This window comes from Rhinolophus sinicus, linkage group LG07 (genome assembly GCF_036562045.2).
Source record: "Rhinolophus sinicus isolate RSC01 linkage group LG07, ASM3656204v1, whole genome shotgun sequence".
NCBI lineage: Eukaryota > Metazoa > Chordata > Mammalia > Chiroptera > Rhinolophidae > Rhinolophus > Rhinolophus sinicus.
Window position 1 is genome coordinate 69,313,405 of NC_133757.1, and position 25,788 is coordinate 69,339,192.

Genomic DNA, 25,788 nt, shown 5'->3' on the forward strand with positions numbered 1-25,788 from the left:
ATACAAAAAGTCAACCGAGGAGCCACGTCCCCTGGGCTCACCCCCAGGGCTCCTCAGGAGGTGGTGACGATCCACACATTGGAGCAGGAACCATGTGTCCCACTGCGTGAGAGGCCACTGCAGCCCAGGGGGCACCTCTGGGAGCTGACCCAGCTTGGGAGGGGGAGGGAAAGTGGGGAGTTGGTGTTGCACTGCCACGGAGCAAGGTCACATGACGCCAACACCCACTCCTTGCCCCCGACGTGCTGTGCAGGGCGTCCTGCACGTTACAGCCCAATGTGCATGCAGTTAAGGCGGGAACCCCTTGACACTGCTGACATTGGGGCTATTCTCTCTCTGGGGGCCGTCCTGGGCACTGGGGTTGAGCAGCATCTCTAGCCCCCCCACTCGATGCTGGGAGCACCTCCAGTCATGACGACCACAGATGTCCCCAGACATGGCCCAGTGTCCCCAGGAAGCAGGATCACCCTGAATGAGACCCCCTGCCTTGCTCCAATAATAGAAATGACTTCGGAAGCAGCTGCTTAGACCCTCAGGCAGTGCCCCATGATGGCAGGGGTCTTGTGTGAGGTCCCGGCATCCTGGGCTGCTGTGTGGGAGCTCTCAGCACAGAGGCTAACATCTCTGTGGCGCAGTCCCTGGAAAGCACAGTTCTGGGCCCTCCTGCCAAGGGGCCTGGGTGGTGCTCCTACACTGCCGGCGGCTCTACTGGACCCCATGTTGCTCCCGGCAGGTGCAGGGAGCAGCCCTAGCTGCACAGGAAGGTGGGACTGGGCAGCGTGGTCCCTGTCTCCCCCTTCTCAACAAGCCTGCACTGGAGGTGGCTCTCACCTGGGGTGACTGCACCCAGGGGACACTGGGCAATGTCTGGGGACATCAGCGGTTGTCATGATGGAGGGTGCTCCTGGCATCGAGGGTAGGGCCAGGGATGCTGCACAGCGCCCCACAGTGTGCAGGACAGCCCCCCCAGAGATGACCCTGCCCCAGTGTGCGCAGTGCTGAGGGGTGCCCTGTGCTAATTATTTGGGAATAAATTGAGTTATGTTCTTAGGTTCACAGGAGACACCAGAATAAATTCCCAATGGTCAGACAGTACAAACCAGGTGACCACAGCGTCTGTGTGTGTACTCCATCCATCCGCAGGTCAGGAATATGATTGTGGGAAGAGGGAAGAAGCTGCAGGCCTGAGGCAGGCAGGGAGAGGTCAGGGGAGTGGCACCAGGGACGCACTGCAGGCAAAGTGCATGTCCCCATCGCTGCAGCCATCGCAGGTTAGCACACAAGCAGGAGAAGTAAACACGGACGGGCGCCAAGGACAGCCTTGCCGCAGGATGACCCACGCGGGCGCTCATGGGGACGCAGCCTGGTCTGGGTGGCCTGGCCCTGCAGAGGGCGAGATGGTCCTGGGCCTGAGGCCCAGTGTCTTGCCAGAGCCCTCCCCTCTCTGGCCTCACCAGCAGAGCGGACAGGGCTGCCCTGTTCACTCTCATGCAGGTGCTCAGGGCCCTGCAGTGAGAGTTCGGCCCTGGTTGCAAGTCCTGCTCACGGTCTAGGATCTCCTGGTAATTTCTGAAAAGGGCCCATGTTCTCGTTTGGCGCCAGGTTCTGAAGATTCTGCAGCGGGTCCCTCGGCTACAGATAGGGACTTTCTGAGGCCTGGCTCTGAACCCCATGTGGACACGACTGTTGGGGAAGCTCAGGCTGAGCCGGTGGGGGGGCCAGGGCCAGGGCACTGAGCGAGGAGGGCCACACCCGAGTCCACGCCCTGCTTTATACCCAGGTGTCCAGCGTGAGCAGGAATCGGCCTGATGTTCTTCCAGACAACGCAGGGTCTCCCCCCGGCACTGCGGACCTTGGGGCCACAGCGTTCTCTGTGGGGAACCCTGGGCACTGTGGAGGGGGGGGCTGAGCAGCATCCCTGGCCCCGCCCACTCGATGCCAGGACAACTACAGATGTCCCCAGATATTGCCCAGTGTTCCCTGGGGGCAGAATCATCCCTGGATTAGTGGTTGCCAGGGGCTGGGGGAGGGAGATGGGGAATGATGGCTAGTGAGGACAGGAATCTTTTTGGGGTGATGGAATGTTCTGGAATTCGAGCAATGGTTGTACAACTATGTAAATATACTAAAACCCACTGAAATGTACGCTTTAAATGATGAATTGTATGGTGTGTGAATTATATCTCAATAAAGCTGTTATTAAGAAAAAAATTTTTTAACTTGAAGAATTAAAGAAGCAGATACGCCTGTGCTTTGGCAGCAGGTTTCATTGCTCTGCCCACTAGGTCTCACTGCTCTGCCTTGCAATCCCCACCACAGACAGTCCAGCCCTCACCCCACCCCCACTACAGCCCAGAGCAGGGCCCACCCTCTAGGAAACCTGTCACCTCACTGGGTCGCTCAGGCCACAAAATCAACACGATATAAAAGAAGGGGCAAAACAAATTAGAAAGATCTCAGGCAAAAAGGCACCATTTTAAAGCAGTTAAGGGCAAATGGAAGACTTCAGGGAAATGTGCTGGCTGCCGGTGGGCTTCAGCGATCAGGGCGCCAGCCACACTGGGAGACCCCATCAGCATGCCTGGCTGGGTGGCTGGCCTTGTGCACAGAACCCATTCGTGGGGCGGAAATGCTGCATCCACTCAAGGCTGCTCTGTGACCTTGGATAACCTCCCCCAGCCTGAGTTTCTACTTTCATTTATAAAAGACTCCCCCGCTCCCCCCGGCAGTGACCTTTCTGAAGGTCAGAGATTACATCTCAGCTAAATGACTCACATGGGGCTTGTACAAACAGGGTCCTATCCATGGTGCTTTTACCAGCTGCAGGGGCACCCTCCACGCTGACCTACTCCCCTCCCCTCCTGCACACTCTCACAGGTCCCTTACTAAGGACAAGTTCAACCCACCTCCCCCATGGTGGGTTAAATAGAGTCCCCCCAAATTAATGTTTATGCAGAACCTCAGAAGGTGACTCGTATGAACTAAATTGTGTGTCCCCCACCAAATTCACAAGGTGGGAGTCCTGAGCCCCAGGACCTCAGGATGTAACTATTTGGAGACGGGGTCTTTAGAGGGGCGATCAAGGTAACATGAGGTCACTAGGGTGGGCCCTGATCCAATCTTACTGGTGTCCTTGTCAGAGGAGATAAGGACACAGATACGCACAGAGGGACAGGGACACAGGGAGTAGACTGAGTCCACACGCCAAGGAGAGAAGCCTCAGAGGGAACCAGCCCTGCCAGCACCGTGACCTGGGACTGCAGCCTCCAGCACCGGGAGACCACATGTCTCCTGCGTAAGCTGCCCAGTGTGTGGTGCTTTGCTGTGGCGGCCTCAGCAGACACATACGGGGACCTTATTCGGAACATCATTCTCACTATATACCATCTGCACCTGTGAATTTTTATACCATGGACGAGGTATTTTTCCCCCCTAAAAGTGTGTGGGCCCAAGTGAGGGTGGACGAGGCAGAAGCTGCCTTGTGGCCCAGGTCCCTGACTACACAGCTCAGACTGGGCTCCCCCCGTGTCCTGGGCGTGGACGGTGCCCTGCAGGCTGCACTCAAGGTAACAAGCCAGAACACAAAGGTGTTTCATTCCCAAAAGAATTAAAACCAGGGTCTCAGATAATTGTATACCTACGTTAATAACAGTATTATTCACAACAGTTGAAACGTGGCAACAGCCTGAATGTCTATGGATGGATGACGGAGAAACACATTGTGGCCCGTCCACACACTGGAGTGTCACTCAGCCATGGAAAGGGGGCTCTGACACCCGCTACAGCGTGGACGGACCGAGGACATGATGCTCAGTGACATCAGCCAGACACAGGAGGACAAACACTGTGTGATCCCACTCACAGGAGGTCCCCAGAGGAGTCAGATTCACAGACAGGAAGTAGATGGTGGGGCCAGGGGCTGGGAATTAGTGCTTAATGGGGACAGAGTGTCAGTTTGGGGAGATGGAAAGTTCTAGAAATGGTGGAGATGGCTACACAACGGTGTGAATGTGCTCAATGCCACTGAGCTGTGCACTTAAAAATGGTTAAGAAAGTACAGTTAAGTGCATTTTACCACGACAGGAAAAAAAAATAAGATGCTCCGAAAGCTCCTTGTTTTTCCTGTGTGGAGCAGCACAGCCCATGGGTAAACACGGCAGCCCTGGTGCCTCGTAACGCAGGTGACTTCCCTAGCTGGCATCCCTACCAGGCTCACCCAGGAGGTGGCTGAGCAAGCCTGAGTGTTCAGGGAAGGGAACCAACTGGCTACCCTTTCCTGATAATTCCCGGGGACAGGGAAACCTGGCTCCTGCCCCCCATCTCCTGGTGTTTACTGAGCTTGCAGAGGTCCACTCCAAGGGCTGGGCTGTTCCTGAGGACAGGAAAACAAGGTCGGTTCAGGACACAGAGCCCCCGCCTGCTGCCGTCCTTCCTGGTGGATGCAGGGCTGGGCCACAGAGCATGGATTCCTGCTGGTCACTTGCAGGGGCTTGGCTCTGGGCCAGAGGGCAGGGGTCCAGGGCTCACCACCAACCTGGGGCCTGGGTCATTCTCTCAGTCCTGGTGTTTCCATGGGTACTAGAGAAGCCAGAAGACTTCCACTGCCTTCGGGAAGGACTGGTAAGGCAGGGTGAGAAGGGATGGGCGTGGGGGCATGGACTGCAGAACGGATGATGTCATCCAGTCCTTGCAGCAACCCTGGATGTCAGGGATGGTTATCACCCCAATTTTATCAAAAGGAAACTGAGGGCAGGAGTAGGTGCCGGCCTGAGCAAGGGTCTTGGAGCTGGGAGTTGCCGAGGCAGGCGCTCCTTTCTGGGCCTGGCTCCAGTGCCCACACGCGCTCCTACACCAGCCTGGCCAGTGGCACTGTGGAGACAGCCGAGGCCCGCTGGTACCTGTGCCCACCACCGCTGGGGGCAACTGGGGCACCCTCAGCTTCTGGGCGCTTCAGTTGCCTAATCTGTAAAACAAGGTCAATTGATTATTGCCAGGGGTGGGGCTGGAACCCTCTATGGCTCCCTACTGCCCTCAGGATAAAGCACCATCTCTGCCTGTGGCTTCCTTGCTCCTTCTCCCAGCCTCTGCTGCTGTGCACACACAGCTCCCACCCTTTGGAGGGTCCGCCCACCCTCATTAGCTCCAGGGCACTGCTGAGGCCTCAGACAGACTCCCCTCCCCCCCGCCGCCCCCGGGGTGAGCACCTGCTCTCACTTTCAGGCAACGTTAGCATCATCAGTTCATTCAGCCAGGGTCTCAACTAGGGTGGTCCTGCTCCCAGGGGACACTGGGTGCCATCTGGAGACATCTGTGGTTGTCACAGCTGAAGGTGCTCCTGGCATTGAGCAGCTAGGGCTAGGGATGCTGCTGAGTCCCCCACAGAGAATGACATGGCCCATGTCCCCAGTGCCGAGGCTCCCAGCCCATTCCACCCTGGCACCATGATGCAGGAGACCCAGTAATGGTTTGCCCGGGGCACTGGTGCGTGTGGCCATAGTCCCAAGTGCCCAAAGCCGCCTCTCTTTCCTCCTACTCTATGTGCCAATCTTCACACCTGCAGCCCCAGCTCCTGTCAAGAATACCCACCGCTGGCAGCTCGGGTGCCATAAACCCTTGCCCGGACCTGGCTGTCTGTCCCTCCCATGCCTGAGCTTTTCGAGACTTGTGGCTCCGGGAGCTGGTGTCCAGTCCCAGCAGGGCTCTGAATCAGTGGGACGTCAGGGGCCAGGGAACAGCATGTCGCATCCCAGGCACCTCACCGACTCAAACCTCAGGTCCACGGTGACTCACCAGGGAAGCTCCATGGGAGCGCTGCTCTTTTCAGGTACGACAACTATGTCATTGGGGTTGCATTCACTGTCCCCGGCATGTCAGCGGTCCTGGTCACAGGCTCATCTCTGTTCAGGGGTCAGGTAAGGATTCTTTCATTGTCTCACTCACTCGCCAAACGTCTGGCAGGTGGGTGGACAAGATCCCTGGCCTTAGGGAGCTTACGGGCTGGCCAGCTAATTTGAATATCACAAAACAGTTATTATGTGGCCCTAGGCAAGTGAGCCTCTCTCTGCTACTGTTTTCTCATCTGTGACTAGATATAATCAGCTCTAATTTGCATGGTTGTGGTGTGTTTTAGACTAAATGTGTGAGAAGCCAACACAGGAGGTGAATCAGTGAGCTACTACTGAGTAACTAGTTGTCACAAACTTAGAGGTGTCGTCTCACTGCTTCTACGTCAGGAATCAGGGCACAACTGAACTGGGTCCTCTGCTCAGGGTCTCAGAAGCCTGAAATCAAGGGACTGGTTGGGCTGAGTTCCCATCTGGAACTTAGGGTCCCTTCTAAGCTCTTTCAAGTGGTAGGCAGAATCCATGTGCCAGCAGCTGTAGGACTGGGGTCCCCATTTTCTTGCTGGCTGTGGGGTAGGGTCTCTCTCAGCTCCTAAAGGCCCCACGGCCTCCTCCACCGGCAGTTCACAGTGTGGCTGTTTGCTTTCTTAAGGCCAGAAGAGAGGGTCTGCCACTGTCTGTTTCTCCCCGTCTCTCTTTATTAATTGGGAAAAAAGCACGTAACATAAAACTTAGCACTTTAGCCAGTTTTAGTTTTAACAGCTCAGCGTGTTAGTACATTCACACACGAGTAAGAAATGCTCTCTCCACTCTCCAGACACGTGCTGGTCTTGCACGCTGCTAACTCCAGCGAAGGCTGGTTTGCACCTGTGAGGACTGTGGGGACCTCTGTGCACGCTCAGTCCCCGTGCTGATTTCAGGGTCTGTGCTAGTTAGGATGCGCCTCCACCGGGGGGAGCTGGGGAAGGGTGCGTGGGACCACCCTGCACAATTCTTGCAATTTCCTTTGTAATTATTTCAAAATGAAGGTTTTTTTGTTTGTTTGTTTTTTTAATTAGGTGAAAACACAGGTACATTTAGGTGTACCTGGGCTGAAGCATGCCTAAATTCTCTAAACACCTCCTTTCTCCCCCACTCCAGACCTCTCCCCAGAGTCCCAGCAATATTCCTTGCAGGGAGGGGCGGAAGGCTGAAGGAAGGTGGAGATGCCCCTACTTGGCCCCAGTAGAGACTCAGCGCTGGCTGTCTCGAGCAACTACGGCCTCCTTTCCCCCATAGGGCCAGCAGGATCCTCAGAGACCCCACATCCCTGCCCCCAGTGAACATGCCCTGTAGATGAACCCCCGAGTGTGAACAGGACTTGTGAACACGATAAGATACCCCTGATTGGGGTATTTTGTACAGAAGAAGGGATTTGGAGGATGTAATTAAAGTCCCAAATCAATTGACCTTGAGTGACTCAAAAGGGGAATTGGTCTGGGTGGGCCTGGCCTAATCAGGTGAGCCTCTCAAAGAGGCGCGTCTCTTTCTGAAGCGAGAGACTGGAAGTATAAGGGGGCCTCTGGAGGAGACCATGTGGCCAGGACAGGACCTGAGATCCACCCAAAAAGCAGAGTCAGGCCGTGCCTCGCTGGTATCTGGCAAGATGACTGAAAGGCACTGGGTCCTGCCGACAGCCTGAATGAACCTGGAAGTGGGTCTTTTCCCAGCCGAGCCTCAGATGAGAACTCAGCCCTGGCCAAGCCCACTGAGACCCTGAGCAGAGGCTTAGCCATGCTGTGTCCACACTTCTGACCTGCAGAACCGGGAGCTAATGGGCAGGTGTGGTTTCAGCTGCTATGGTTATGGCAACTTGTTACATAGCAACAGCTAGCGAATACACTCTGTGTGAGATGGCAGGGCAGAGCACTTTCATGTTAGTCACATACGTGGGACGCTCCCATCCCTCCATTAATTCCAAGCATTCTGGGGGCTGTGAACCAGGGACCATGGGTGAAGACCAAAATATGTACATATTATAAATCACAATCACACCCCCCAAAGGACCCACCTCCAATTAGCATCACGTTGGGGGATAGCTTTCAACATTTGAATTTTGGGGGGACACCAACAGCAATTAGAGATGATTGGTAATTTGGTCTACGGCAATGAGAGACAAGCTCCCAACATACCAGGTTCCCGCAGGCCCTGTATTTGACCCACCAGCTCAGGCTTCCACTGAGCTGACAGCAGCTCAGGAATCCCGTCCCCCAAACCTCCCGAATCCTGAGCACACCCCACCTGGGCCCTCTCCAGGTACACAGGTGTTTGATGACTATAAGAATGAAGTGGGAGGGGTGGAGGGATGGCTCAGTTGGTTAGAGCACGAGCTCTGAACAATAGAGTTGACGGTTCGATTCCCACATGGGCCAGGGAGCTGCACCCTCCACAACTAGATTGAAGAGAAGGAGCTGCTGCTGAGCTTCTGGTGGGGCGGCCGGATGGCTCATGGCTCAGTTGGCTCAGTTGGTTAGAGCACGAGCTCTCAACAACAAGGTTGCCGGTTCGATTCCCGAAAGGGATGGTGGGCTGCGCCCCCTGCAACTAAAGATTGAAAATGGCCATTGGACTTGGAGCTGAGCTGCGCCCTCCACAACAAGATTGAAGGACAACTTGGAGCTGATGGGCCCTGGAGAAACACACTGTTCCCCAATATTCCCCAATTACAAAAAAAAAAAAAAAAAAAAAAAAAGAATGAAGTGGGAAGGGAGATGAGGCGCCAAAGCCCACCACCTTGGTGCCCGACGGCTCAGAGGGAACCCGGTCGCTGCAATGCAGGGCTGGGATGAGCCCTAGGGTGATGTGGGGACCCCTGCTGCCCACCCCAAATGAGCCCCTCCCCTGCCGCATCATGGCTTCCCCGTCTGCCCCTGCCTGCTTGTCATACGGGACTGTCATCCTATGTGTGTTTTCAGTCTGCTGACTCCTCGATGACTGCAGGGGTGCATCATCCCATCCTGAGGGAGGCTGACTGTTCAAGTGGTTGCCTAGCAATGAGCACATGGCTGGATGTGGTCCGTGGGTGTGTGTGCCTTTGTTGCCGGCGGGCTGCCCCACTGGTGGATCCCCTCTTCAGTGACCTTGGACATTAACTTTTCTGGGCCTCGATTTTGACTTTCAAACCAGTAAAAGCGGGTGGTAGTGCTAACCAAACTGTGAGAGGACTAGCTGACAGCTCAAGAGTGTGGCCTATTTACTGGGGCCTAGGTGGGGACAACAGGAAGCAGAGAATAACGAGAGTGGTATTGAGTCACCCTGTGAGGCAAGAATCTCGTGGAGCAGGGTCTCCCCTCAGCACTGCTGACCTCTGGGCTGGGTCATTCCCTGGGGAGGGGGGCCGTCCTGGGCACTGTGGGGGCTGAGCAGCATCCTTGGCCCCACCCTGCTGATGCCAGAAGCACCCCCACACAGGACAACCACAGATGTCCCAGACATGGCCCAGTGTCCCCCGGGGACAGTCATCCCAGGTGAGACGCTGCTGTTGGGGGTCATGCTTGTGTCTGAGCCGGGCCCACTCCCTTAGGAAGCACCATGTGGCCTGGGCTCCAAAATCATAGGCCACAGGCTGCAGGGAGAGGGTTTGGGACACTGTGGGCTGTGCAGGGAGCCCCATAATTACATTCATACTGTACACGTTTTCTGTTGGGACGGCGGTGGCAGCCGTGGCTGCTGCCGTGACCGTCTATGAGCTACGTTTTGACTGTATGAGTGTATCTTGGCAGTACTTTCAGGAGAACAACGTGTCCATGGAAAGAGCTGATAATAATGTGCATTTCAACACACCCAGGCCAGACGGAAAGCGGTAACCAACCAGGGAAGACGAGCACTGTGCTTCACATGCCGGCTGGGGCTGGAGTTTGTTCCCCACAAAGGGCCACTCTCTCGAGATCAAAGTTCTGGCAGTGCTCTCAGCAGAAATGCTCAAAAACTCCCAGAGAACAGGAGGATCAGAAAAACACGCTCTGCTGTTTGGAGGTCAGGCAGTTTGGTGCTGTACGCAGTGACTGAGATGGCTGCAGAAATGCTGGTCCTCAGGCAGCGTCTCCCCACGGCGCTGCGGACATGGGGCCAGGTCACTCTCTGTGGGGGGCCGTCCTGGGCACTGTGGGGGGCTGAGCAGCATCCCTGGCCCCACCCCCTCGATGGCAGGAGCATCCCCACTCATGACGACCACAGATGTCCCACACATGGCCTAGTGTCCCCGGGACAGTCATCCCAGGTGAGACGCTGCTGTTGGGGTCATGCTTGTGTCTGAGCCGGGCCCACTCCTTAGGAAGCACCATGTGGCCTGGGCTCCAAAATCATAGGCCACAGGCTGCAGGGAGAGGGTTTGGGACACTGTGGGCTGTGCAGGGAGCCCCATAATTACATTCATACTGTACACGTTTTCTGTTGGGACGGCGGTGGCAGCCGTGGCTGCTGCCGTGACCGTCTATGAGCTACGTTTTGACTGTATGAGTGTATCTTGGCAGTACTTTCAGGAGAACAACGTGTCCATGGAAAGAGCTGATAATAATGTGCATTTCAACACACCCAGGCCAGACGGAAAGCGGTAACCAACCAGGGAAGACGAGCACTGTGCTTCACATGCCGGCTGGGGCTGGAGTTTGTTCCCCACAAAGGGCCACTCTCTCGAGATCAAAGTTCTGGCAGTGCTCTCAGCAGAAATGCTCAAAAACTCCCAGAGAACAGGAGGATCAGAAAAACACGCTCTGCTGTTTGGAGGTCAGGCAGTTTGGTGCTGTACGCAGTGACTGAGATGGCTGCAGAAATGCTGGTCCTCAGGCAGCGTCTCCCCACGGCGCTGCGGACATGGGGCCAGGTCACTCTCTGTGGGGGGCCGTCCTGGGCACTGTGGGGGGCTGAGCAGCATCCCTGGCCCCACCCCCTCGATGGCAGGAGCATCCCCACTCATGACGACCACAGATGTCCCCACACATGGCCTAGTTCCCGTGGAGGCAGGATCACTCTCAATTAAGAATCACTAATTTAGACCAAAACATGCAAAAATATAATCATTTCCCTTCATGGCCCCCTTCTAGGTACTAAACAGCGCCCTGTAGCTAGTGGCTACCACTTTGGAAAGCGCAGCTCCGGACAGGGCATTCAACTCAATGCTGATGTCACCTTCCAAAGGAAAGCTAGCACCACAGTGGTCCGGACCTCTGAGCCAGATGACCCCAAGCTGTGAGGGCAGTGCACTCAGGGCACGGCGACCCAAGGCATCCTTGTAAAGGCCCAGCCCTGCACGCTGCCATGTGGGAGGGGTTCTCGCTTCCATTCCAGAGGCAGGAATCTGCCAGCTGTGGTCCAGGCCAGCTCCCTGGAGCTTCCAAGACAATGGGAAGTTGCACCCACATGTGGAAATTTAACCACATCCACTGTTTGAGAGGAACCAGTAAGGCAGGGGTCTCACCCTGTGACCCTGCTGCCAGGGGACACTGGTCCATGTCTGAGGACCCCTCACGGTGAGTCCACAATTGTAGCTAGTATGTCAGCTCTGTGCAAGCCGGGGCCTTTGGCGGTCCTGGTCACTGCTGTTTCCCCAGGGCCTGGCCCAGGTGGACAGGTGGAAGTCCTTGCTCAGTGAATGAATGAAACCCCTGGGGATCACCACATGCCAGGCCAGGCCAAGCACAACTACCCAGGTGACTGTGCCTGAAGGGGACACCGGGCAGATTCCATATGCCCAAGGGGGCTTCTGAGGGCTGGTGTCATTTATGAGAGTCCCAAAGGAGGGGCTGCATGGGGCTGGCCTGGGGGAGGCCTCACATGGCCAGACCTCTAGCCACTATAAGAGCCAGTCTTTGAGGGGTGGGAGAGCCCCCGACCTTACCTTTTTGCTTCCCTGTTGCAGCCTCCTCCGCTCTAGCCACTGGGTTGTGCCCGGGTACAGGGTGGATTTGGGGGGATGCAGCCCCCCAAACCCCCAAGGCTGAACAGCCATGCTTTCTGCCTCCCTCCTAAACCCAGCAGAAGGAGACAGCTGGCAGATACTGGTCCTGACCAGCAGAGGCTCCAGGTCTGCCAGGCGGGCGCCACCCAGATAGGGTGACCATAGGACTCTTGGTACTGAAGCAAAATGTCCCAGAGATTGGAGACAGGGTGATTACAGGGCTCCAAGAGGGGCGAAGGGCTGGCTTAAGATATCTGTGAAGCCCACCTACACCCACCTTCATCTCCAGCCCCTGGTGGATCCCATGGACCTTCTCTGCCCCCTAGTGGCCGCCAGAGGGAACAGCAGCTCTCTGGCCAACGTCACCCAGCCTGAAACCCCTGAAGCAAAAACCCCACCAGCCCCAGGAATCTGCAGAAATTCAGAGGAGCAGACAGGAGCGCTGGTTCTGCCTCCAGGACCAGCGACCGTGACCCTCACTCAGCGACACACCCGCTTTGCAGAGACATGGCCGCTCAGCAACGGGAGACCCTGACTAGTCCTGTTCGTCTCAGACCCTCAATCTGCTCCTCTGCCTGACGAAAGTGAACTTGACTGTGACTCCCAGCACTGTGCGGGAACTGAATTCACGAACCCCGGAAGACGACTAACACCGCTCTGGCAAACGGTGGGCTCAACGAGTGACTAATATTCAATTTTTTTTAAATAATCAGGAAAAGCCCTGCACACAGCGTGTGGTTCAGCAAATAATTGTCTCCTTCCATAGGGTCCCCCCTCGGTACTGCAGACATTGGGGCCGGTCACTAATTGTGGGGGGGCATCTGGACACTGTGGGGGGCTGAGCAGCCTCTCTGCCCCCATCCCCTCCATGGCAGGAGCACCCCCAGTTGTGACAACCACAGATGTCTCCAGATATCACCCAATGTCCCCTGGGGGCAGAATCCACCCCCAGTTGTTTGTAAAGGTATTAAAACCAAAGAAAATGCATTTGGAATTTTCAGCTACTCTGGGATGCCCCATTGACATGTTAGAGTGAAACTCAAGCTCCACACTGAGCTCAGACTGCTGGAACGTTCTGTCCCCGGATGATTTTTCCCAAATCATCTTCCCTAGAAAAATTCTCGGTAGCACGTATGGAAATGTAATTAAACGGCCATTTTTCCTCTGCGGTGATGACACAGTTTGGGTCTGTAATAAAGACAGACGAGTCCCTTTAGAGCTGAGGCCAGACGGGCAGGGCCCCCAGCACTGCTCTCTGTGGGGGTGTCCTGGGCACTGTGGGTGTTGAGTGGCCCCACCCACTCATTGCCAGGAGTCCCCCCACTGTGACAACCACGGATGTCCCCAGACATGGCCCAGTGTCCCCTGAGGGCAGGATCGCTCCAGGTGAGACCCACTAGCACAGCTGAATTTCATATGGCTCACGGATGTAAGTGCAAAATACACAACCTGAACACAGTGCAGATGAATTGTGTTTTTATCATCTTGAAGTTGAAGAATACCTCCCAAAACACAAAGGACAACACTGGTGTCTGTGAAATGTTTACAATTCCCTATGACAGAACCACCGCCCGCCAAGTGGAAAGATGCGCTCAGAAAAACAGTCGCAATGCATGTGATGGACAGCATCCAATGGAGAAATACAGAAAATGGAATAAATGTGTCCGAGGAGCTCAAGCAAGTGCATGAGAGAAAAGGCAAGCGAAGAACACGGCCAGGCCTTTCGCAGCAGAAGCTCCCAGAGGAAATGCTGAAGTCACGGCTAACCCAGGGGACCCAGCCACGCCACAATCCCGGCTGGTTGGATTGGCAGAAATGTGAAGACTGTGTTGGGAGGGAGGGACCAAGGCCCTGGGAGTGAGAACACCCTGATTTAAATACACCCTCCCCCCCAAACCTACATATAGAAACTTACAATAACCAACCAAGGCCATACAGTTTGCACAAGGGCATGCATCCCACAGCACAGCAACAAAGAGAGAGAGAGGGGGAGAGAAAGGAAAAGAAAAATACCCACAAAAGCCCACCAATAGATCAGTCAACTCAATTATAAAATTATTTTAAAGAAAAGAGTTATAATTTGTCTATAATGTTAAGCCGCTATCAGGAAAGATGATGGAAATCTAGGTTTATTGACAAGAAAGGTGCCCATGAAACAAAAACCGCTCATTAAAGTGGAAACCTACTCGTCTAAACTCACGTGTGTGAGTGTAACTCAGAGAGACGGCTGGATGCTCACCAGACGTCAGCAACGGTCACCGCTGGTGGGTTTTGGTGACTTTGCCTTCTCTGTACTTGCCCGCACCTCCACTTTCTTTTTACAGGAAGTCAGTCTGACACTGATGTTGACGAGAATGGATGAGTGGGGCCCGCCCTCCTCAGGCCACGCAGACGGGCAGGTCCGCCGGCCACCTGTGGCCACCTGTATGCGCGGCTCCCGCGCGGGCCTCTGCCTGGCAACTTTGTGAAGAGAGTTAACCCGTTAAATCTGCTCTGGACCTAGGCTGAGCAGAGGAGTCTGACGGACCCCAGGGTTCCAAGCTCGGCCTTAGGGCGGTCCTCAGGGACGGCCTCTCTCGCGAGCTTAGCTAAAACACCTGTATTTTTAACCTTACTGAAGTGCACTTTACCTTTTGTAAAATTCACTGGCAAGAGTGCACAACTCAAAGATATTCTAGTAAGTTCACCCAATTGTACGATTATCCTTGTCACACAGTGTTGGACCATTTGCTTCACCCCATCACATTCCTGGTGCGGTCACACTCACCCCTTCCCATCCCAGCCCCTGGCAACCACAAGTCACCCTCCTGTCCCTAGAGGTTTGCTTTTTCTAGAAATGTCATCTAAATGGAATCATTCAATGGTTGTCTTTGGAGTCTGCCTTCTTTTCCAACATCTTTCCTTACACACACACACACACACACACACTGAATGGGAACAGCCAACATTATAAAGATAGCAGATCTCTCTCAAATTTATTGATAAATGAAACACAACCTTAATAAAAATTCCATCAGAATTTTTGTTAGAAACTGGGAGTTTATTCTAAAAATTCTAAAAACTCCGTGAGGGCAGCAAAACGTTTAAGGAAAAAGAAGACAAAGCTGTGGGGCCTGCAGGCCAGGCAGCGAAGCACAGCGGTGACAGTGAGTCCCCGGGCGGCAGCGGCCACAGCACCTGCACTCTGCTCAGTGCCCTTTGTTTCCTCTCCCCACATTACAAAAGCCACTCGGAAGACTTTGGGGAATAAGACCAGAGGTAAACAAACACACAGGAGCTAAGAGACCAGACCTGAGCCTTAGCTCTGCCCCTCCCTTGTTAAAAACCAACCTTCCTGAGGCCACTGTGGAGTCTGCAGGGCGGGCGGCAGGTTTCAGGTCACATCCAGGGACTTAGCCCTGCTCCTGACAATGGTTAAGGATGGTCCCCCTCTACACAAATGGGGAATGGGGTGAAGGGGCTCCCTAATTAAGCCTCTCTAGGATGAAGCTAACACAGCGAAAAGCAGGTGGCACAGTTGTGCACGCTCTGTCCAGATGCCGTCCTGGGGTACCCAGGACCAGTCCACGACCCCTGCTTTGTGATGACCGGCGCCAAAGAGCAGAAGACAGCCCCCGTTGCTCCCGGGCACTCTGGGCAGACAGGACAAGCCCCTGGAAACGAGCAAGGCTGGGAAGGTACAGGCGTGCCTTGTGAGGACCACTGCCTCGACGGCAAACCAGCCTCTTAACTCTCACGTGGGCCCAGAATGGCCAGCTCAACGCCCGTGTGAACATGGAAAAGAGAAAACCACTGTGACACTGACCTGTGCGTGAGGCCTGGCTGTCTTCAGCGCCGAGGTTCCAGGAACCAAACGTCCGCTCCCTGGAAGAAAAATGTAACACTTCAGTTGAGTGTCACGTGGCTAGAAATGTGGGTGTTTCTGAGGGCATCCGCATGGAAGAGCCCCACACTCACAGGGGAACAGTCGTTTGGGGAACTGTGCCTTTTGGTTACTCTGCCAGACACTGGGGACAGCACAAGTAGGGTGCTTCAAGATGCAGAGAGGGCAGATTTAAGAAGGCAATTAGAGATTGATGATGTTATCCCTGATAAAGTTTCCACGTTTTCCAAAACTCAATTGAATAAGATGATAGGATGTTTATAGGACCTTTTAGAGTTTATAAAAGATGCCCACTGGCATCCTTTGAACCTCATGGTCCCCTGGAAGGCAGAGGAGGAGACTGAGTCACCCCCTGCCCCAGGGTGACCAACTCACCCGGGTTGGCCTAAGGAGAGATGAGGACCAAATGTAAGGTGGGATCTTGAATGGGGTCCTGGGGCAGAAAGAGGGGAAACTAATTAAATCCAGAAGAAGAATGGCGCTGAGTTCACAGGAACGTCCCCATGTCTGTCTCTTGGTTGTCACAAATGTACTGTGATTATGGAAGATGCAACCATTGGGAAAATGGCTGATGGGTAGATGGGAACTCGCTGTAAAATCTCTGAAACGCTTCTGAAAATCTAACACTATTCTAAAATAAAAAAATGTATTTAACAAAATAACTCAATAAAAAGTTTTAAGAGCTGGTTCCATTCTCTGAGTTCAGGCTAATTCGTAGTCAGTGACAGGCCAAGAGAACTGAGATCCCCACCATCGCCTGCAGGTGGCGCCGTCGCCCCAGGAACACCCCAAGCCCTCTGGGATCCTGGAGCTGCTAGAATGTCACCCGGCAGGGATTGGCTTTTCTTGGCAGCCACTTAGGAAAGGACTTGCTGCGGCACTGGGACGAGAGGGGCACCCTGGACGACCAGGATGGGCAGCAGTGGACAGCAGGGATGAGCGACGAAAGGCCTGGAGCAACATGCCCATGGGCCTGGAGGCCAAGATTTGCCCCAACCTTGCAGGATCTATGCGTTTGCTCCTTCGAATGTTTATTTTTAAATGAATTAAAGACTCACAAGAAGTTACAAAATTAGTAAAGAGGGGTCCCAGGCACCTTTCACCTAGTTCTCCAGATGGCGGCTCTTTATACAACTAAGGGAGGTTATCAAAACCAGGAAACAGCAACTGATAAACTAGGCATCATTGTTTTTAGACAATCTTATTGAGATGTAATTCTCATGCCACACAACTCACCCATTTTGAAGCACTCAACTCAGTAGTTCTTAGTATATTCACAAAGTTGTGTGATCGTTACCCCAACCCATTCTAGGGTATTTCACCCCAAAGGAAATCCCATCCCCATCAGCAGTCACCCCCATCTGTGGAGTGTCTGTGGACGTGCCTGTTCCGGACATTTCCTGTAAGTGGAATCACACACTGTGTGTCCGGCTTCTCTCATGAGCACCGTGTGTTCAGGGTCCATCCACGTTGTGGCGAGTGTCAGCGCCTCCCTCCTTTTCACGGCTGAGTGACACTCCAGTGTGTGGACGGGACACACTGTGTGTGTCCATCACCTCTGATGGACACCTGGGCGGTTCTCACCTTTGGCGGTTGTGACTTGTGCTTCTGTGATCATGGGGGTCTTATGCATCATTTTAAAGATGATTTTTCACTTCCTGCCCTCACATCTACCACCTGCAAATCTCCCCATCCCCAGCCCTGTAACACTAGTTACTAGCTGCTGTCCTTGAGCCCTTGAACTTGGACTTGAGCAGTGAGGTGACCACCACAGACCCCCACCCCAACTCTGGCTGCATGCAGCCCAGACCAGCTTGGGTGGAGCAGGAAACGGTGTGGACAAAACACAGCCCGGCAGCTCTGAGCCCAGGGGCCAGGGGACGGCAGCTGCGCTGCACCAGCTACCACCAGGCTGTCCCCATGACCTTCACCAGCTCTACCCCTGGACAGAACACTGGGCTTTCACTTTCCCCATCAGGATGGATCCCAAGGCCCTGGAAGGACACGCAGTGGAATGAGGAGGAGGTGGGACTCTCCACAGGACCTGCTACAGAATTTACAAAGCTGGCGGCAAAATGAAACGGTGGGACCTCTGGTTCAAAAATTTGTGCAAATTTGAAGATGGCGACAGCAGAGCCCTGGTGCTCGGGTGCCTGCAAACCCCACACAGACCTTGCCCTCAGGAATTGTCCTCCAGGCAAGGTAGACAGACCTCAGAACCAAGCAATGAACATTCCAGGAGGAAAGCACCGGGTGCCATGAGGGAGAAGGAGCCACGAGCAGAGACCAGCATCACTTATAAGGGTGGCGGCCAGGGACGCCTCCAGATGCTCCCATGACTCCTATCGTGGGCAGTGCTTCCTACCGCTTCAGGCCCCACCTTGTCCACAGCCTTCTTTCTCTTTTTAAATTGAGATATATACATATACATATATATATAATTCACATACTAGAAAATTCACTTCTTTAAAGTATCCAATTCAGGGGCTTTTAGGACATTTACAAGGGTGTGCAACCATCACACTATGAAACCTCAGGACACGGTCACGGCCTCCTGAAGGGAGCCCATGCCAAGCAGCATGTGCTGGTTGAAAGCTGAGTCTCCTCGGCTGGACGAGATCCCCAACAGCAGGAATCTCATGTGTTTTGCTCACCCGGGCGGTTCCAATAGCTCTCACCAAACCCACCCCCAGGAGGAGTTCAGTAATTCCTGAGATTGTGCTAAGGGACAGCCTGCATTGTCGGACGACCTGGGGGAGAGCGGACTGACCCCAGAGGTGGGTGAGGTTGGGCCCGTTCCCACCTGGAGCCCGGCTGGGCCTGACACCTGGGAACCCCACTGCGTTTCTATGGGCCGGGTACAGGGCATGGTCAGCACAGGCTCAGCCTGGAGCCAGCCCTGAAAGGCAGGCCCGTTCTCAGCCGCAGACTTCAGCTGTGTCATCTGTCACCTTGACCAAGGAACACAGAAACCACAATCTGAAACCAGGAGTGCTCCAGGGTTTTCCTCCGTTAATTTCCTGGTGGTTTTGTTTTCCTCATAATTCAGAAAGGGTGCGACAGATTTGTCAGATTGTCAGCCTAATGGCTGCAAGTGTTGGACAGCAGGTGGGAACAGGTGGCTGGACCCTTGCTACTGCCAAAAACAGGGCCATAAAACTGGCTGTTATGGGTGATGGGGGATCCCTGAGAAGCCGATAGGCTGGAGGGCTTGATTGGTCTGGACCCGCCAGAACCTCTCCCCAGTAAGAAGCGGCGGAACCAGTGCTGACAGACACAGGGTGGCACACCGGGGCAGGAAGCCAGCAAGTCACAGCACAGTTCTCTAGATCTGAGCTTCCAGAACTTTTTCAAAGGGTTTGTACAACCGACACATATCTGCAGAGGCCTACTGTGTGCAAACGCTGCCGTCCCTCCCTCTAGAATTTCGGAGTCCCCCCACCGCTGACATGGAGCTCAGGTAACTCTCTGTGGGGGGCCGCCCTGGGCACTATGGGGGCTGAGCAACATTCCCGGCCCCACCCACTCAATACCAGGAGCATCCCAAGTAGTGACAACCACGGATGTCCCCATATGTGGCCCAGTGTCCTCTGTAGGGTAGAGCGTACTGCACTACAGCTTCCTGAAGTTTCTATTTGCGATTCTGGGCCTGCTGGACACAAGAGCTCATGAGCTGCTGTCCCCTCTTGGAGGGCAAACCCTTTTTCAGGCAGGACCCTGTTATCAATCTCGGGGGCAAAGGGGTGCTCACAGAGAACTTGGGGGCACGAGGGCTCGTAGGCTGTGCAGGTGGGATGTCATGTGGCTTTAACCTGTTAATACCAAAGCCAGGGGCCCCTGGACAGATTTCAACACACACCTGAGACCTAGGATTGATTACACTCTCACTGAGCAGTACAGAAGGGACATGCTGGCCTGTCATTCCCGTCGAATATAAATACTTTCAAATCATGTGCTCTCTGTAGAGGGAGTTTGCTTCTTGGTGCAAAAGACAAGGAAATCTTAGATATCACAATGGTTGTGGCCCCTGGGGGCCCCAGCACATAATAGATACGCAGAATCAGCATTATGAGAATTTCCTACCGGGGGGCTGATACACACTGGTTTCTCCTGAGGAAGAAAAAGAACACTCTACACTAATTATATGGCAGGAGTCGCTGGGCAAAAGTGACGGTGCCACGTGGCTGTGGGTCAGGAAGACGTGTGCTGAGTGCCGGCGATGGCACCTGCTGGCTGCGTGTTTTGAAGTCCCCGGGCTCCGTGTTCCCAGCTGAGAAAGAGCAAAGACTACTTGGGGGGTCGTCTACTTGGGGGGTGGGAAAAGAAAAATGAGATCTGATCATGAATGCAAACCCTGCAGCACGCAATCGGTGCTCTGTGAGAAGCGCTCCTTTAACCCCAAACAAAAGACACAGAAACAAACTTTGTTTCTGGTCTGCCTGGCCCCTGTGACCCTGCCTCCTGGTGGTCACGCCTTTGTCTAATCCCTCCCCTGGAGTGTGCTCAGCCAGAGGGGTGTCACTCCTGCCAGTTCCTTGTAGAAGAGTGTGACTTTCAGCTGGCTAACAGACTCAGCTGCCAGCTCAGCCTGCACGCGGGCAGGGAGCCATCAGCCAGCTTGGCGAGGTCTGCGTGGCCTCCAGCCAACAGCCGAGAACAAAGGCCCTAGAGGAACTGAATCGTGCCACAGCCATACAAGCTGCGTGTGGCAACTGCCCCCATTGAGCGTTCTGATGAGACCTCCGCCCCGGCTGCCACCCTGACTGCCACCAGTGAGAGATCCTGAGCAGAGGTCCCAGCTAAACCAACATCCGGACTCCTGCACCACAGACATGGTGAGACACTACATGTGTGTTGTTTTAAGTGACCACTTTTGGGGTGATTTGTTACCCAGCACTAGGTAACTAATAATATAACAGGAAACCATTTATCTAAATCATTCATACAACAGAATAAAAGTATCTTAACACCTACTCAACACTCACGTGCCACTCTCTGGGACAAGAGTTTAACATACTCATATGTCTGCTCATTTAGTTATAACAAACACCATCACTCACTTCACTCAGTCCATGTGTTTCTGAGGGGCCCCCTCACTACACAACATGGACTGCCAAATTCTCTGGTTTATCCTGGTATAGTGTAGAAAATTATCTGTATGACTAATGAAAATAAAACACACCTCGTGGAGATACCTATATCTATTAGGTTAGTGCAAAAGTAATTACGGTTTAAAAGGTTAAAAAGAATTGTAGGGGTGGCCAGTCAGCTCAGTTGGTTAGAGCGCGGTGCTAATAACACCAAGGTTGCTGGTTCAATCCCCACGTGGGCCACTGTGAGCTGCGCCCTCCACAACTAGATTGAAACTACTACGTGGCTTGGAGATGATGGGTTCTGGAAAAACACACTTTAAAAATAAATAAATAAATAATAAAAATAAAAATAATTGTAAAAACCACAATTACACTTGCACCAACCTAATAACTATCGACAGATATAGATACAGATATATAGACACAGATATCTCCATGAGGAGTATATATATATATATATACACACACACACACACTAGAGGTGCCAAAAATATATATACAAGCAAACACTTTGGTCAACGTTGCTCAAGCAGTAGTTCGCTGTCATCAGAAGTGTCTGGACGCTGATGGTAACCTCTTTGAGCACCTCTTGCAACCGCAGAAGTCAAACATGACTTGTAGTCATCTTTTGTTATCAATATATATTATTATCATTTTAATACAGTTTTCCTTTCCTAAAATGTGTCTACATTTTTTTGGCACCCTCTGTGTATCACTTATGAATGAAGAAATTGAGTCAGAGAAAGGAAGTAAGCTGCTAAAGGTCACATGCTAGCACAATGGGACTTGCCACCAGGCCAGACAGACCCCAGGCCTGAGTTCCTAACCATCTCCCAATACTGGGCTGGCAGATAACAAATGTTAGCTAAAGGTAATAGGATGACCTAGAGGAGAGGTTGGCAAGCCCTGACCCCCTGCTTGTTTTTGTAATAAAGTTTTATTGGCACACAGCCATGCTGCTTCATTCACCAATCTTTTGAGCTACAATGGAAGAGCTGAGTAGTAATGACAGACAGCATGTGGCCAGCAAAGCCAAATATTTACACTCTGGCCTTTACAGAGAGTTTGACAATCCCTGAACTAGAATTCCATTCCAGAGGGCTTCAAATGCTAGGAAAAGGGAAGTCCCAAAGTTTTCTGTGCAGAGAGAGACATTGCAAAAACAACGTAGGTGGCTTTCGTGTGCTGGAACCCTCTGGTGGGGAGGTCCCCCTGAACGTGAAGCAGTGTCACAATAATTGTTGAATGATGGTCCTTGAAATTACAAAATAATGGCACTCGTAATAAAAAGAAACACAAAGGCACATATGTATCGATACTGGCTCATCAGTTGTAACAAATGCACCACACCAACGCAAGATGGTGACAACAGGGGGAAGCGTGTGTGTGTGTGTGTGTGTGTGTGTGTGTGTGTGTGTAGGGGGAGAGGAGAAATATGGCAACGCAGTGTACTATCTACTCACTTTTTCTGGAAACCTAAAAGTACTCTAAAAAGTAGTCTATTAAAAGAGGATCTTGAAGAGATAAATTGGAAGTTACATCAAGAACCAGGAATTCTGATTTTAGGGGGCCGGCCCGGTGGCTCAGGTGGTTGGAGCTCTGTGCTCCTAATTCCGAGGTAGCCAGTTTTGTTCCCACGTGGGCCAGTGAGCTGCGCCCTCTACAGCTAAGATTGTGAACAACGGCTCTCCCTGGAGCTGGGCGCCCTGAGCAGCCAGAGGCTGGCGTGAGCTGCTGTGACTGGCCAACCAACAACCGGCAGGGAGCGCAAGGCTCATAACACCAGCATGGGCCAGGGAGCTGTGTCCTACACAACTAGACTGAGAGACAATGGTATGAACTGGAGTGGGGGGAGGGAGAGGTGGAAGAAGGGAAAAAACAAAATCCTGATTTTAGGAAGAAAAGAAGTTAGGAAGGAGGGAGGGAGGGGAAAGCCTGTCTTAGACCAGACATTCCCTAAGTGTTCACATTTTTACCAGCTCACTCCTTCAGTCACTGTTATGAACAAGACCCAGAGAGAAGCCAGGTCAGTCCTGGACAAATGCATTTCCTACTTCTCCTCCTAGTCCCCTACGAGTGTCATAACAATATAATACTGTGAGGATCAGAATCTCCTGACTGCTCGGGCCTGCGTTAACCAACACCAGAGCCCTCGTGTGGCCCAGGGACCACACAGGCCCAGGAGCAGATCAGAGAAGAACCCTAACCGAATCATCGCATGTGCCCTCCCGTGGATTACTCCCAAATCCTGTTTGGTCAATGGAAAGCACATGCTGGCCGGGGATGAGCCGCTTCTGTAAGATGGCACTGAGCAGGACACCACCTCCTCATCCTCTTGTTACCAACCAGGCTCTGTGCAGTCCCACCTGACCCTCAAGCCGTCCCTCCCATCTTGCAGCGTGAAGGTCTCGGGGAGACCCCCCCTTCATCCTTCTGCCTCAATCCCACATGGACACATGCCTCTTCTCCACCATCCCATGTCTGTCCTCCAAGTTTTGCAGGCAGAAGGGTACAAACAGCTGAAATAAGTGGGCAAAGACATCCCAAGGATGGTTCCAGAAACTGCCATTCTACCCAGAATGCCCCGGGAACGGCCTGTGCTCAAAACACCAACTGCCAGGGCCGGCCCGGTGGCTCAGGCGGTTAGAGCTCCGTGCTCCTAACTCCAAAGGCTGCCAGTTCGATTTCCACATGGGCCAGTGGGCTCTCAATCACAAGGTTGCCAGTTCAATTCCTCGAGTCCCACAAGGGATGGTGGGGCGGGTTGGAGTGCGTCCTCTCAACCACAAGTAGGCTCTCAATCACAAGGTTGCCAGTTCAATTCCTCTAGTCCCGCAAGGGATGGTGGGCTGCGGCCCCTGCAACTAGCAATGGCAACTGAACCTGGAGCTGAGCTGTGCCCTCCACAACTAAGACTGAAAGAACAACAACTTGAAGCTGAACAGAACCCTCCACAACTAAGATTGAAAGGACAACAACTTGAGTTGGAGAAAAGTCCTGGAAGTGCACACCGTTCCCCAATAAAGTCCTGTTCCCCTTCCCCAATAAAATCTTTAAAAAACAAAACAAAACAAAAAAAACCACCAACTGCCAATTCTAGGCGAAATCACTAAATCCATCACTTCACATACCACTTCTTTGTGATGGCAGGTGGTGCGCGCTTCTGTTTTTGGGACATTGGGCAAATAAATTAAATGTCTCATTTGACTGATTTTCAGAGATAAGTTCACCTGCTGTGGTAGCCGGTACTCTGATATTCATACCCTGTTGTAGTCTTTTCCCGCTCTGTATCACAGTTGGTCTGTGTGATCAATTGCATGTGGCAGAAATGAAAGTGTGTCACTTCCAAGACCAAGTCATAAAAGACACATGGCTGGGCTGGCCCAGTGGCTCAGGCGGTTGGAGCTCCGTGCTCCTAATGCCAAAGGCTGCTGGTTCGATTCCCACATGGGCGAGTGGGCTCTCAACCACAAAGTTGCCAGTTCGATTCCTTGAGTCCCACAAGGGATGGTGGGCTCCGCCCCCTGCAATTAAGATTGAACACGGCACCTTGAGCTGAGCTGCCGCTGAGCTCCCAGATGGCTCAGTTGGTTGGAGCGCGTGCGGGCTCTCAACCACAAGTTGCTAGTTCGACTCTGTGCCCCCTGCAACTAACAACAGCCACTGGACCTGGAGCTGAGCTGCGCCCTCCACAACTAAGACTGAAAGGACAACAACTTGACTTGGAAAAAGTCCTGGAAGTACACACTGTTCCCCAATAAAGTCCTGTTCCCCTTCCACAATAAAAACATTTTTTAAAAAGTAGAACATAAAAAAAAAAAGTAGGTCTGAAGGGGCAATGAGTCAGTTGACTTAAAAAAAAAAGGACACATGGCTTCCTCCTCACTCTCTCTGGGGATCACTGGGGGGGCGGGTAGCTGCCACGTTGTGAGGATGCTCAAGCAGCGCTGTGGAGGGGCCCCTTGGGGGAGCTGAGGCCTCCCACCAGCAGCCATGTGGGGGAGCCATCCTGGAAGGGGCTCCTTCAGCCCTGGTTGAGCCTTCAGATGAGGCGGCCCTAGTCGGCACGTGCTCTGCAAGCTTCTGAGAGTCTGTGCCAGAACCACCCAGTTAAGCTGATTCCAAATTCCTAACCCAGAGAAGCTGTGGGGTAATAAATTCTTGCTGGTTCAACTAAGTTGGGGGTAATATGTTACACAGCATTAGACAACTGATACAGCTGTACCTGGGCTGATTCACCTGACATCTCCACGTGGACGTCTGATCAACCATGCTGTATTTCTAATGACAAGCACTGAATAGCACTGGGATTTTCATTTTCTTGTTTTCTCAGCCTCTATCACCCTGATATTCTGGGGCGACTCAAGAGCCTGACAGCATGCAGTAAATTCAATGAGGAGAGAGCAGTAGAACAACTGGGGCAAGAAAGTGAAGGCTTAGGGATTTCACAAATTATCAAGATGTCAATGCCAGCACCAACTTTCTGAAACTGAACAAATCCACTGCCTCTCTGCTTCCCCCAAAGCCAGGTTCCTCCCTTCCGGCACTGCTGACATGCAGGGGGGGCCCCCATGCGGGGGGGAGCCGTCCTGGGCACTGGTGGGTACTGAATAGCACTGCTGGCCTCTACCCCCTCGATGCCAGAAGCACCCCACTGGTGACAACCACAGAGGTCCCCAGACATGGGGCAGGATGGCCCCTGATGGGATCCTCTGCTCTAAGAAGGCCCCTCACAGGCAGAGACTGCCAAAGAGCCAGCATTTGGTGACAAGCAGCTCTCCCCACCCAGGCGCAGGTCCTGCCTGTGGAAGCTGAGTGGGGAGACCAGGGTGCCTGCGCCCCTTCCCTTCCCACACGGACATCCCACACGCACGTTGCAGGAGCACTTCCTCTCATTGGAGGCTCGATATAGAAACAGCGCTGTCTTTACGCACTCGCTGCAGCTATCACCTCAGCCTTCACTTATCACCACAGCAACCATCAAAATATGTCACCCTAACGAGCTCTGACTGCAAAGGAAGGGGGACAAGTGTT

The 25,788-nt window shown here is 53.2% G+C and overlaps 1 protein-coding gene across 17 annotated transcripts in view; it reads right to left on the reverse strand.

Moving 5' to 3' along the window:
- Positions 1 to 25,788, reverse strand: part of GNG7 (G protein subunit gamma 7) — a 144,818-nt gene that overhangs the window by 93,092 nt on the left and 25,938 nt on the right. For 14 of the 17 annotated variants that reach the window (XM_074337524.1, XM_074337521.1, XM_074337522.1 and 11 more), the window contains one exon: positions 15,584 to 15,642. The exons of the other annotated variants lie outside the window; for them this stretch is intronic. In XM_074337524.1, the coding sequence (XP_074193625.1) occupies positions 15,584 to 15,642 (59 nt within the window). The remainder of the gene's footprint in view (positions 1 to 15,583; positions 15,643 to 25,788) is intronic. 17 annotated transcript variants of the gene reach the window in all.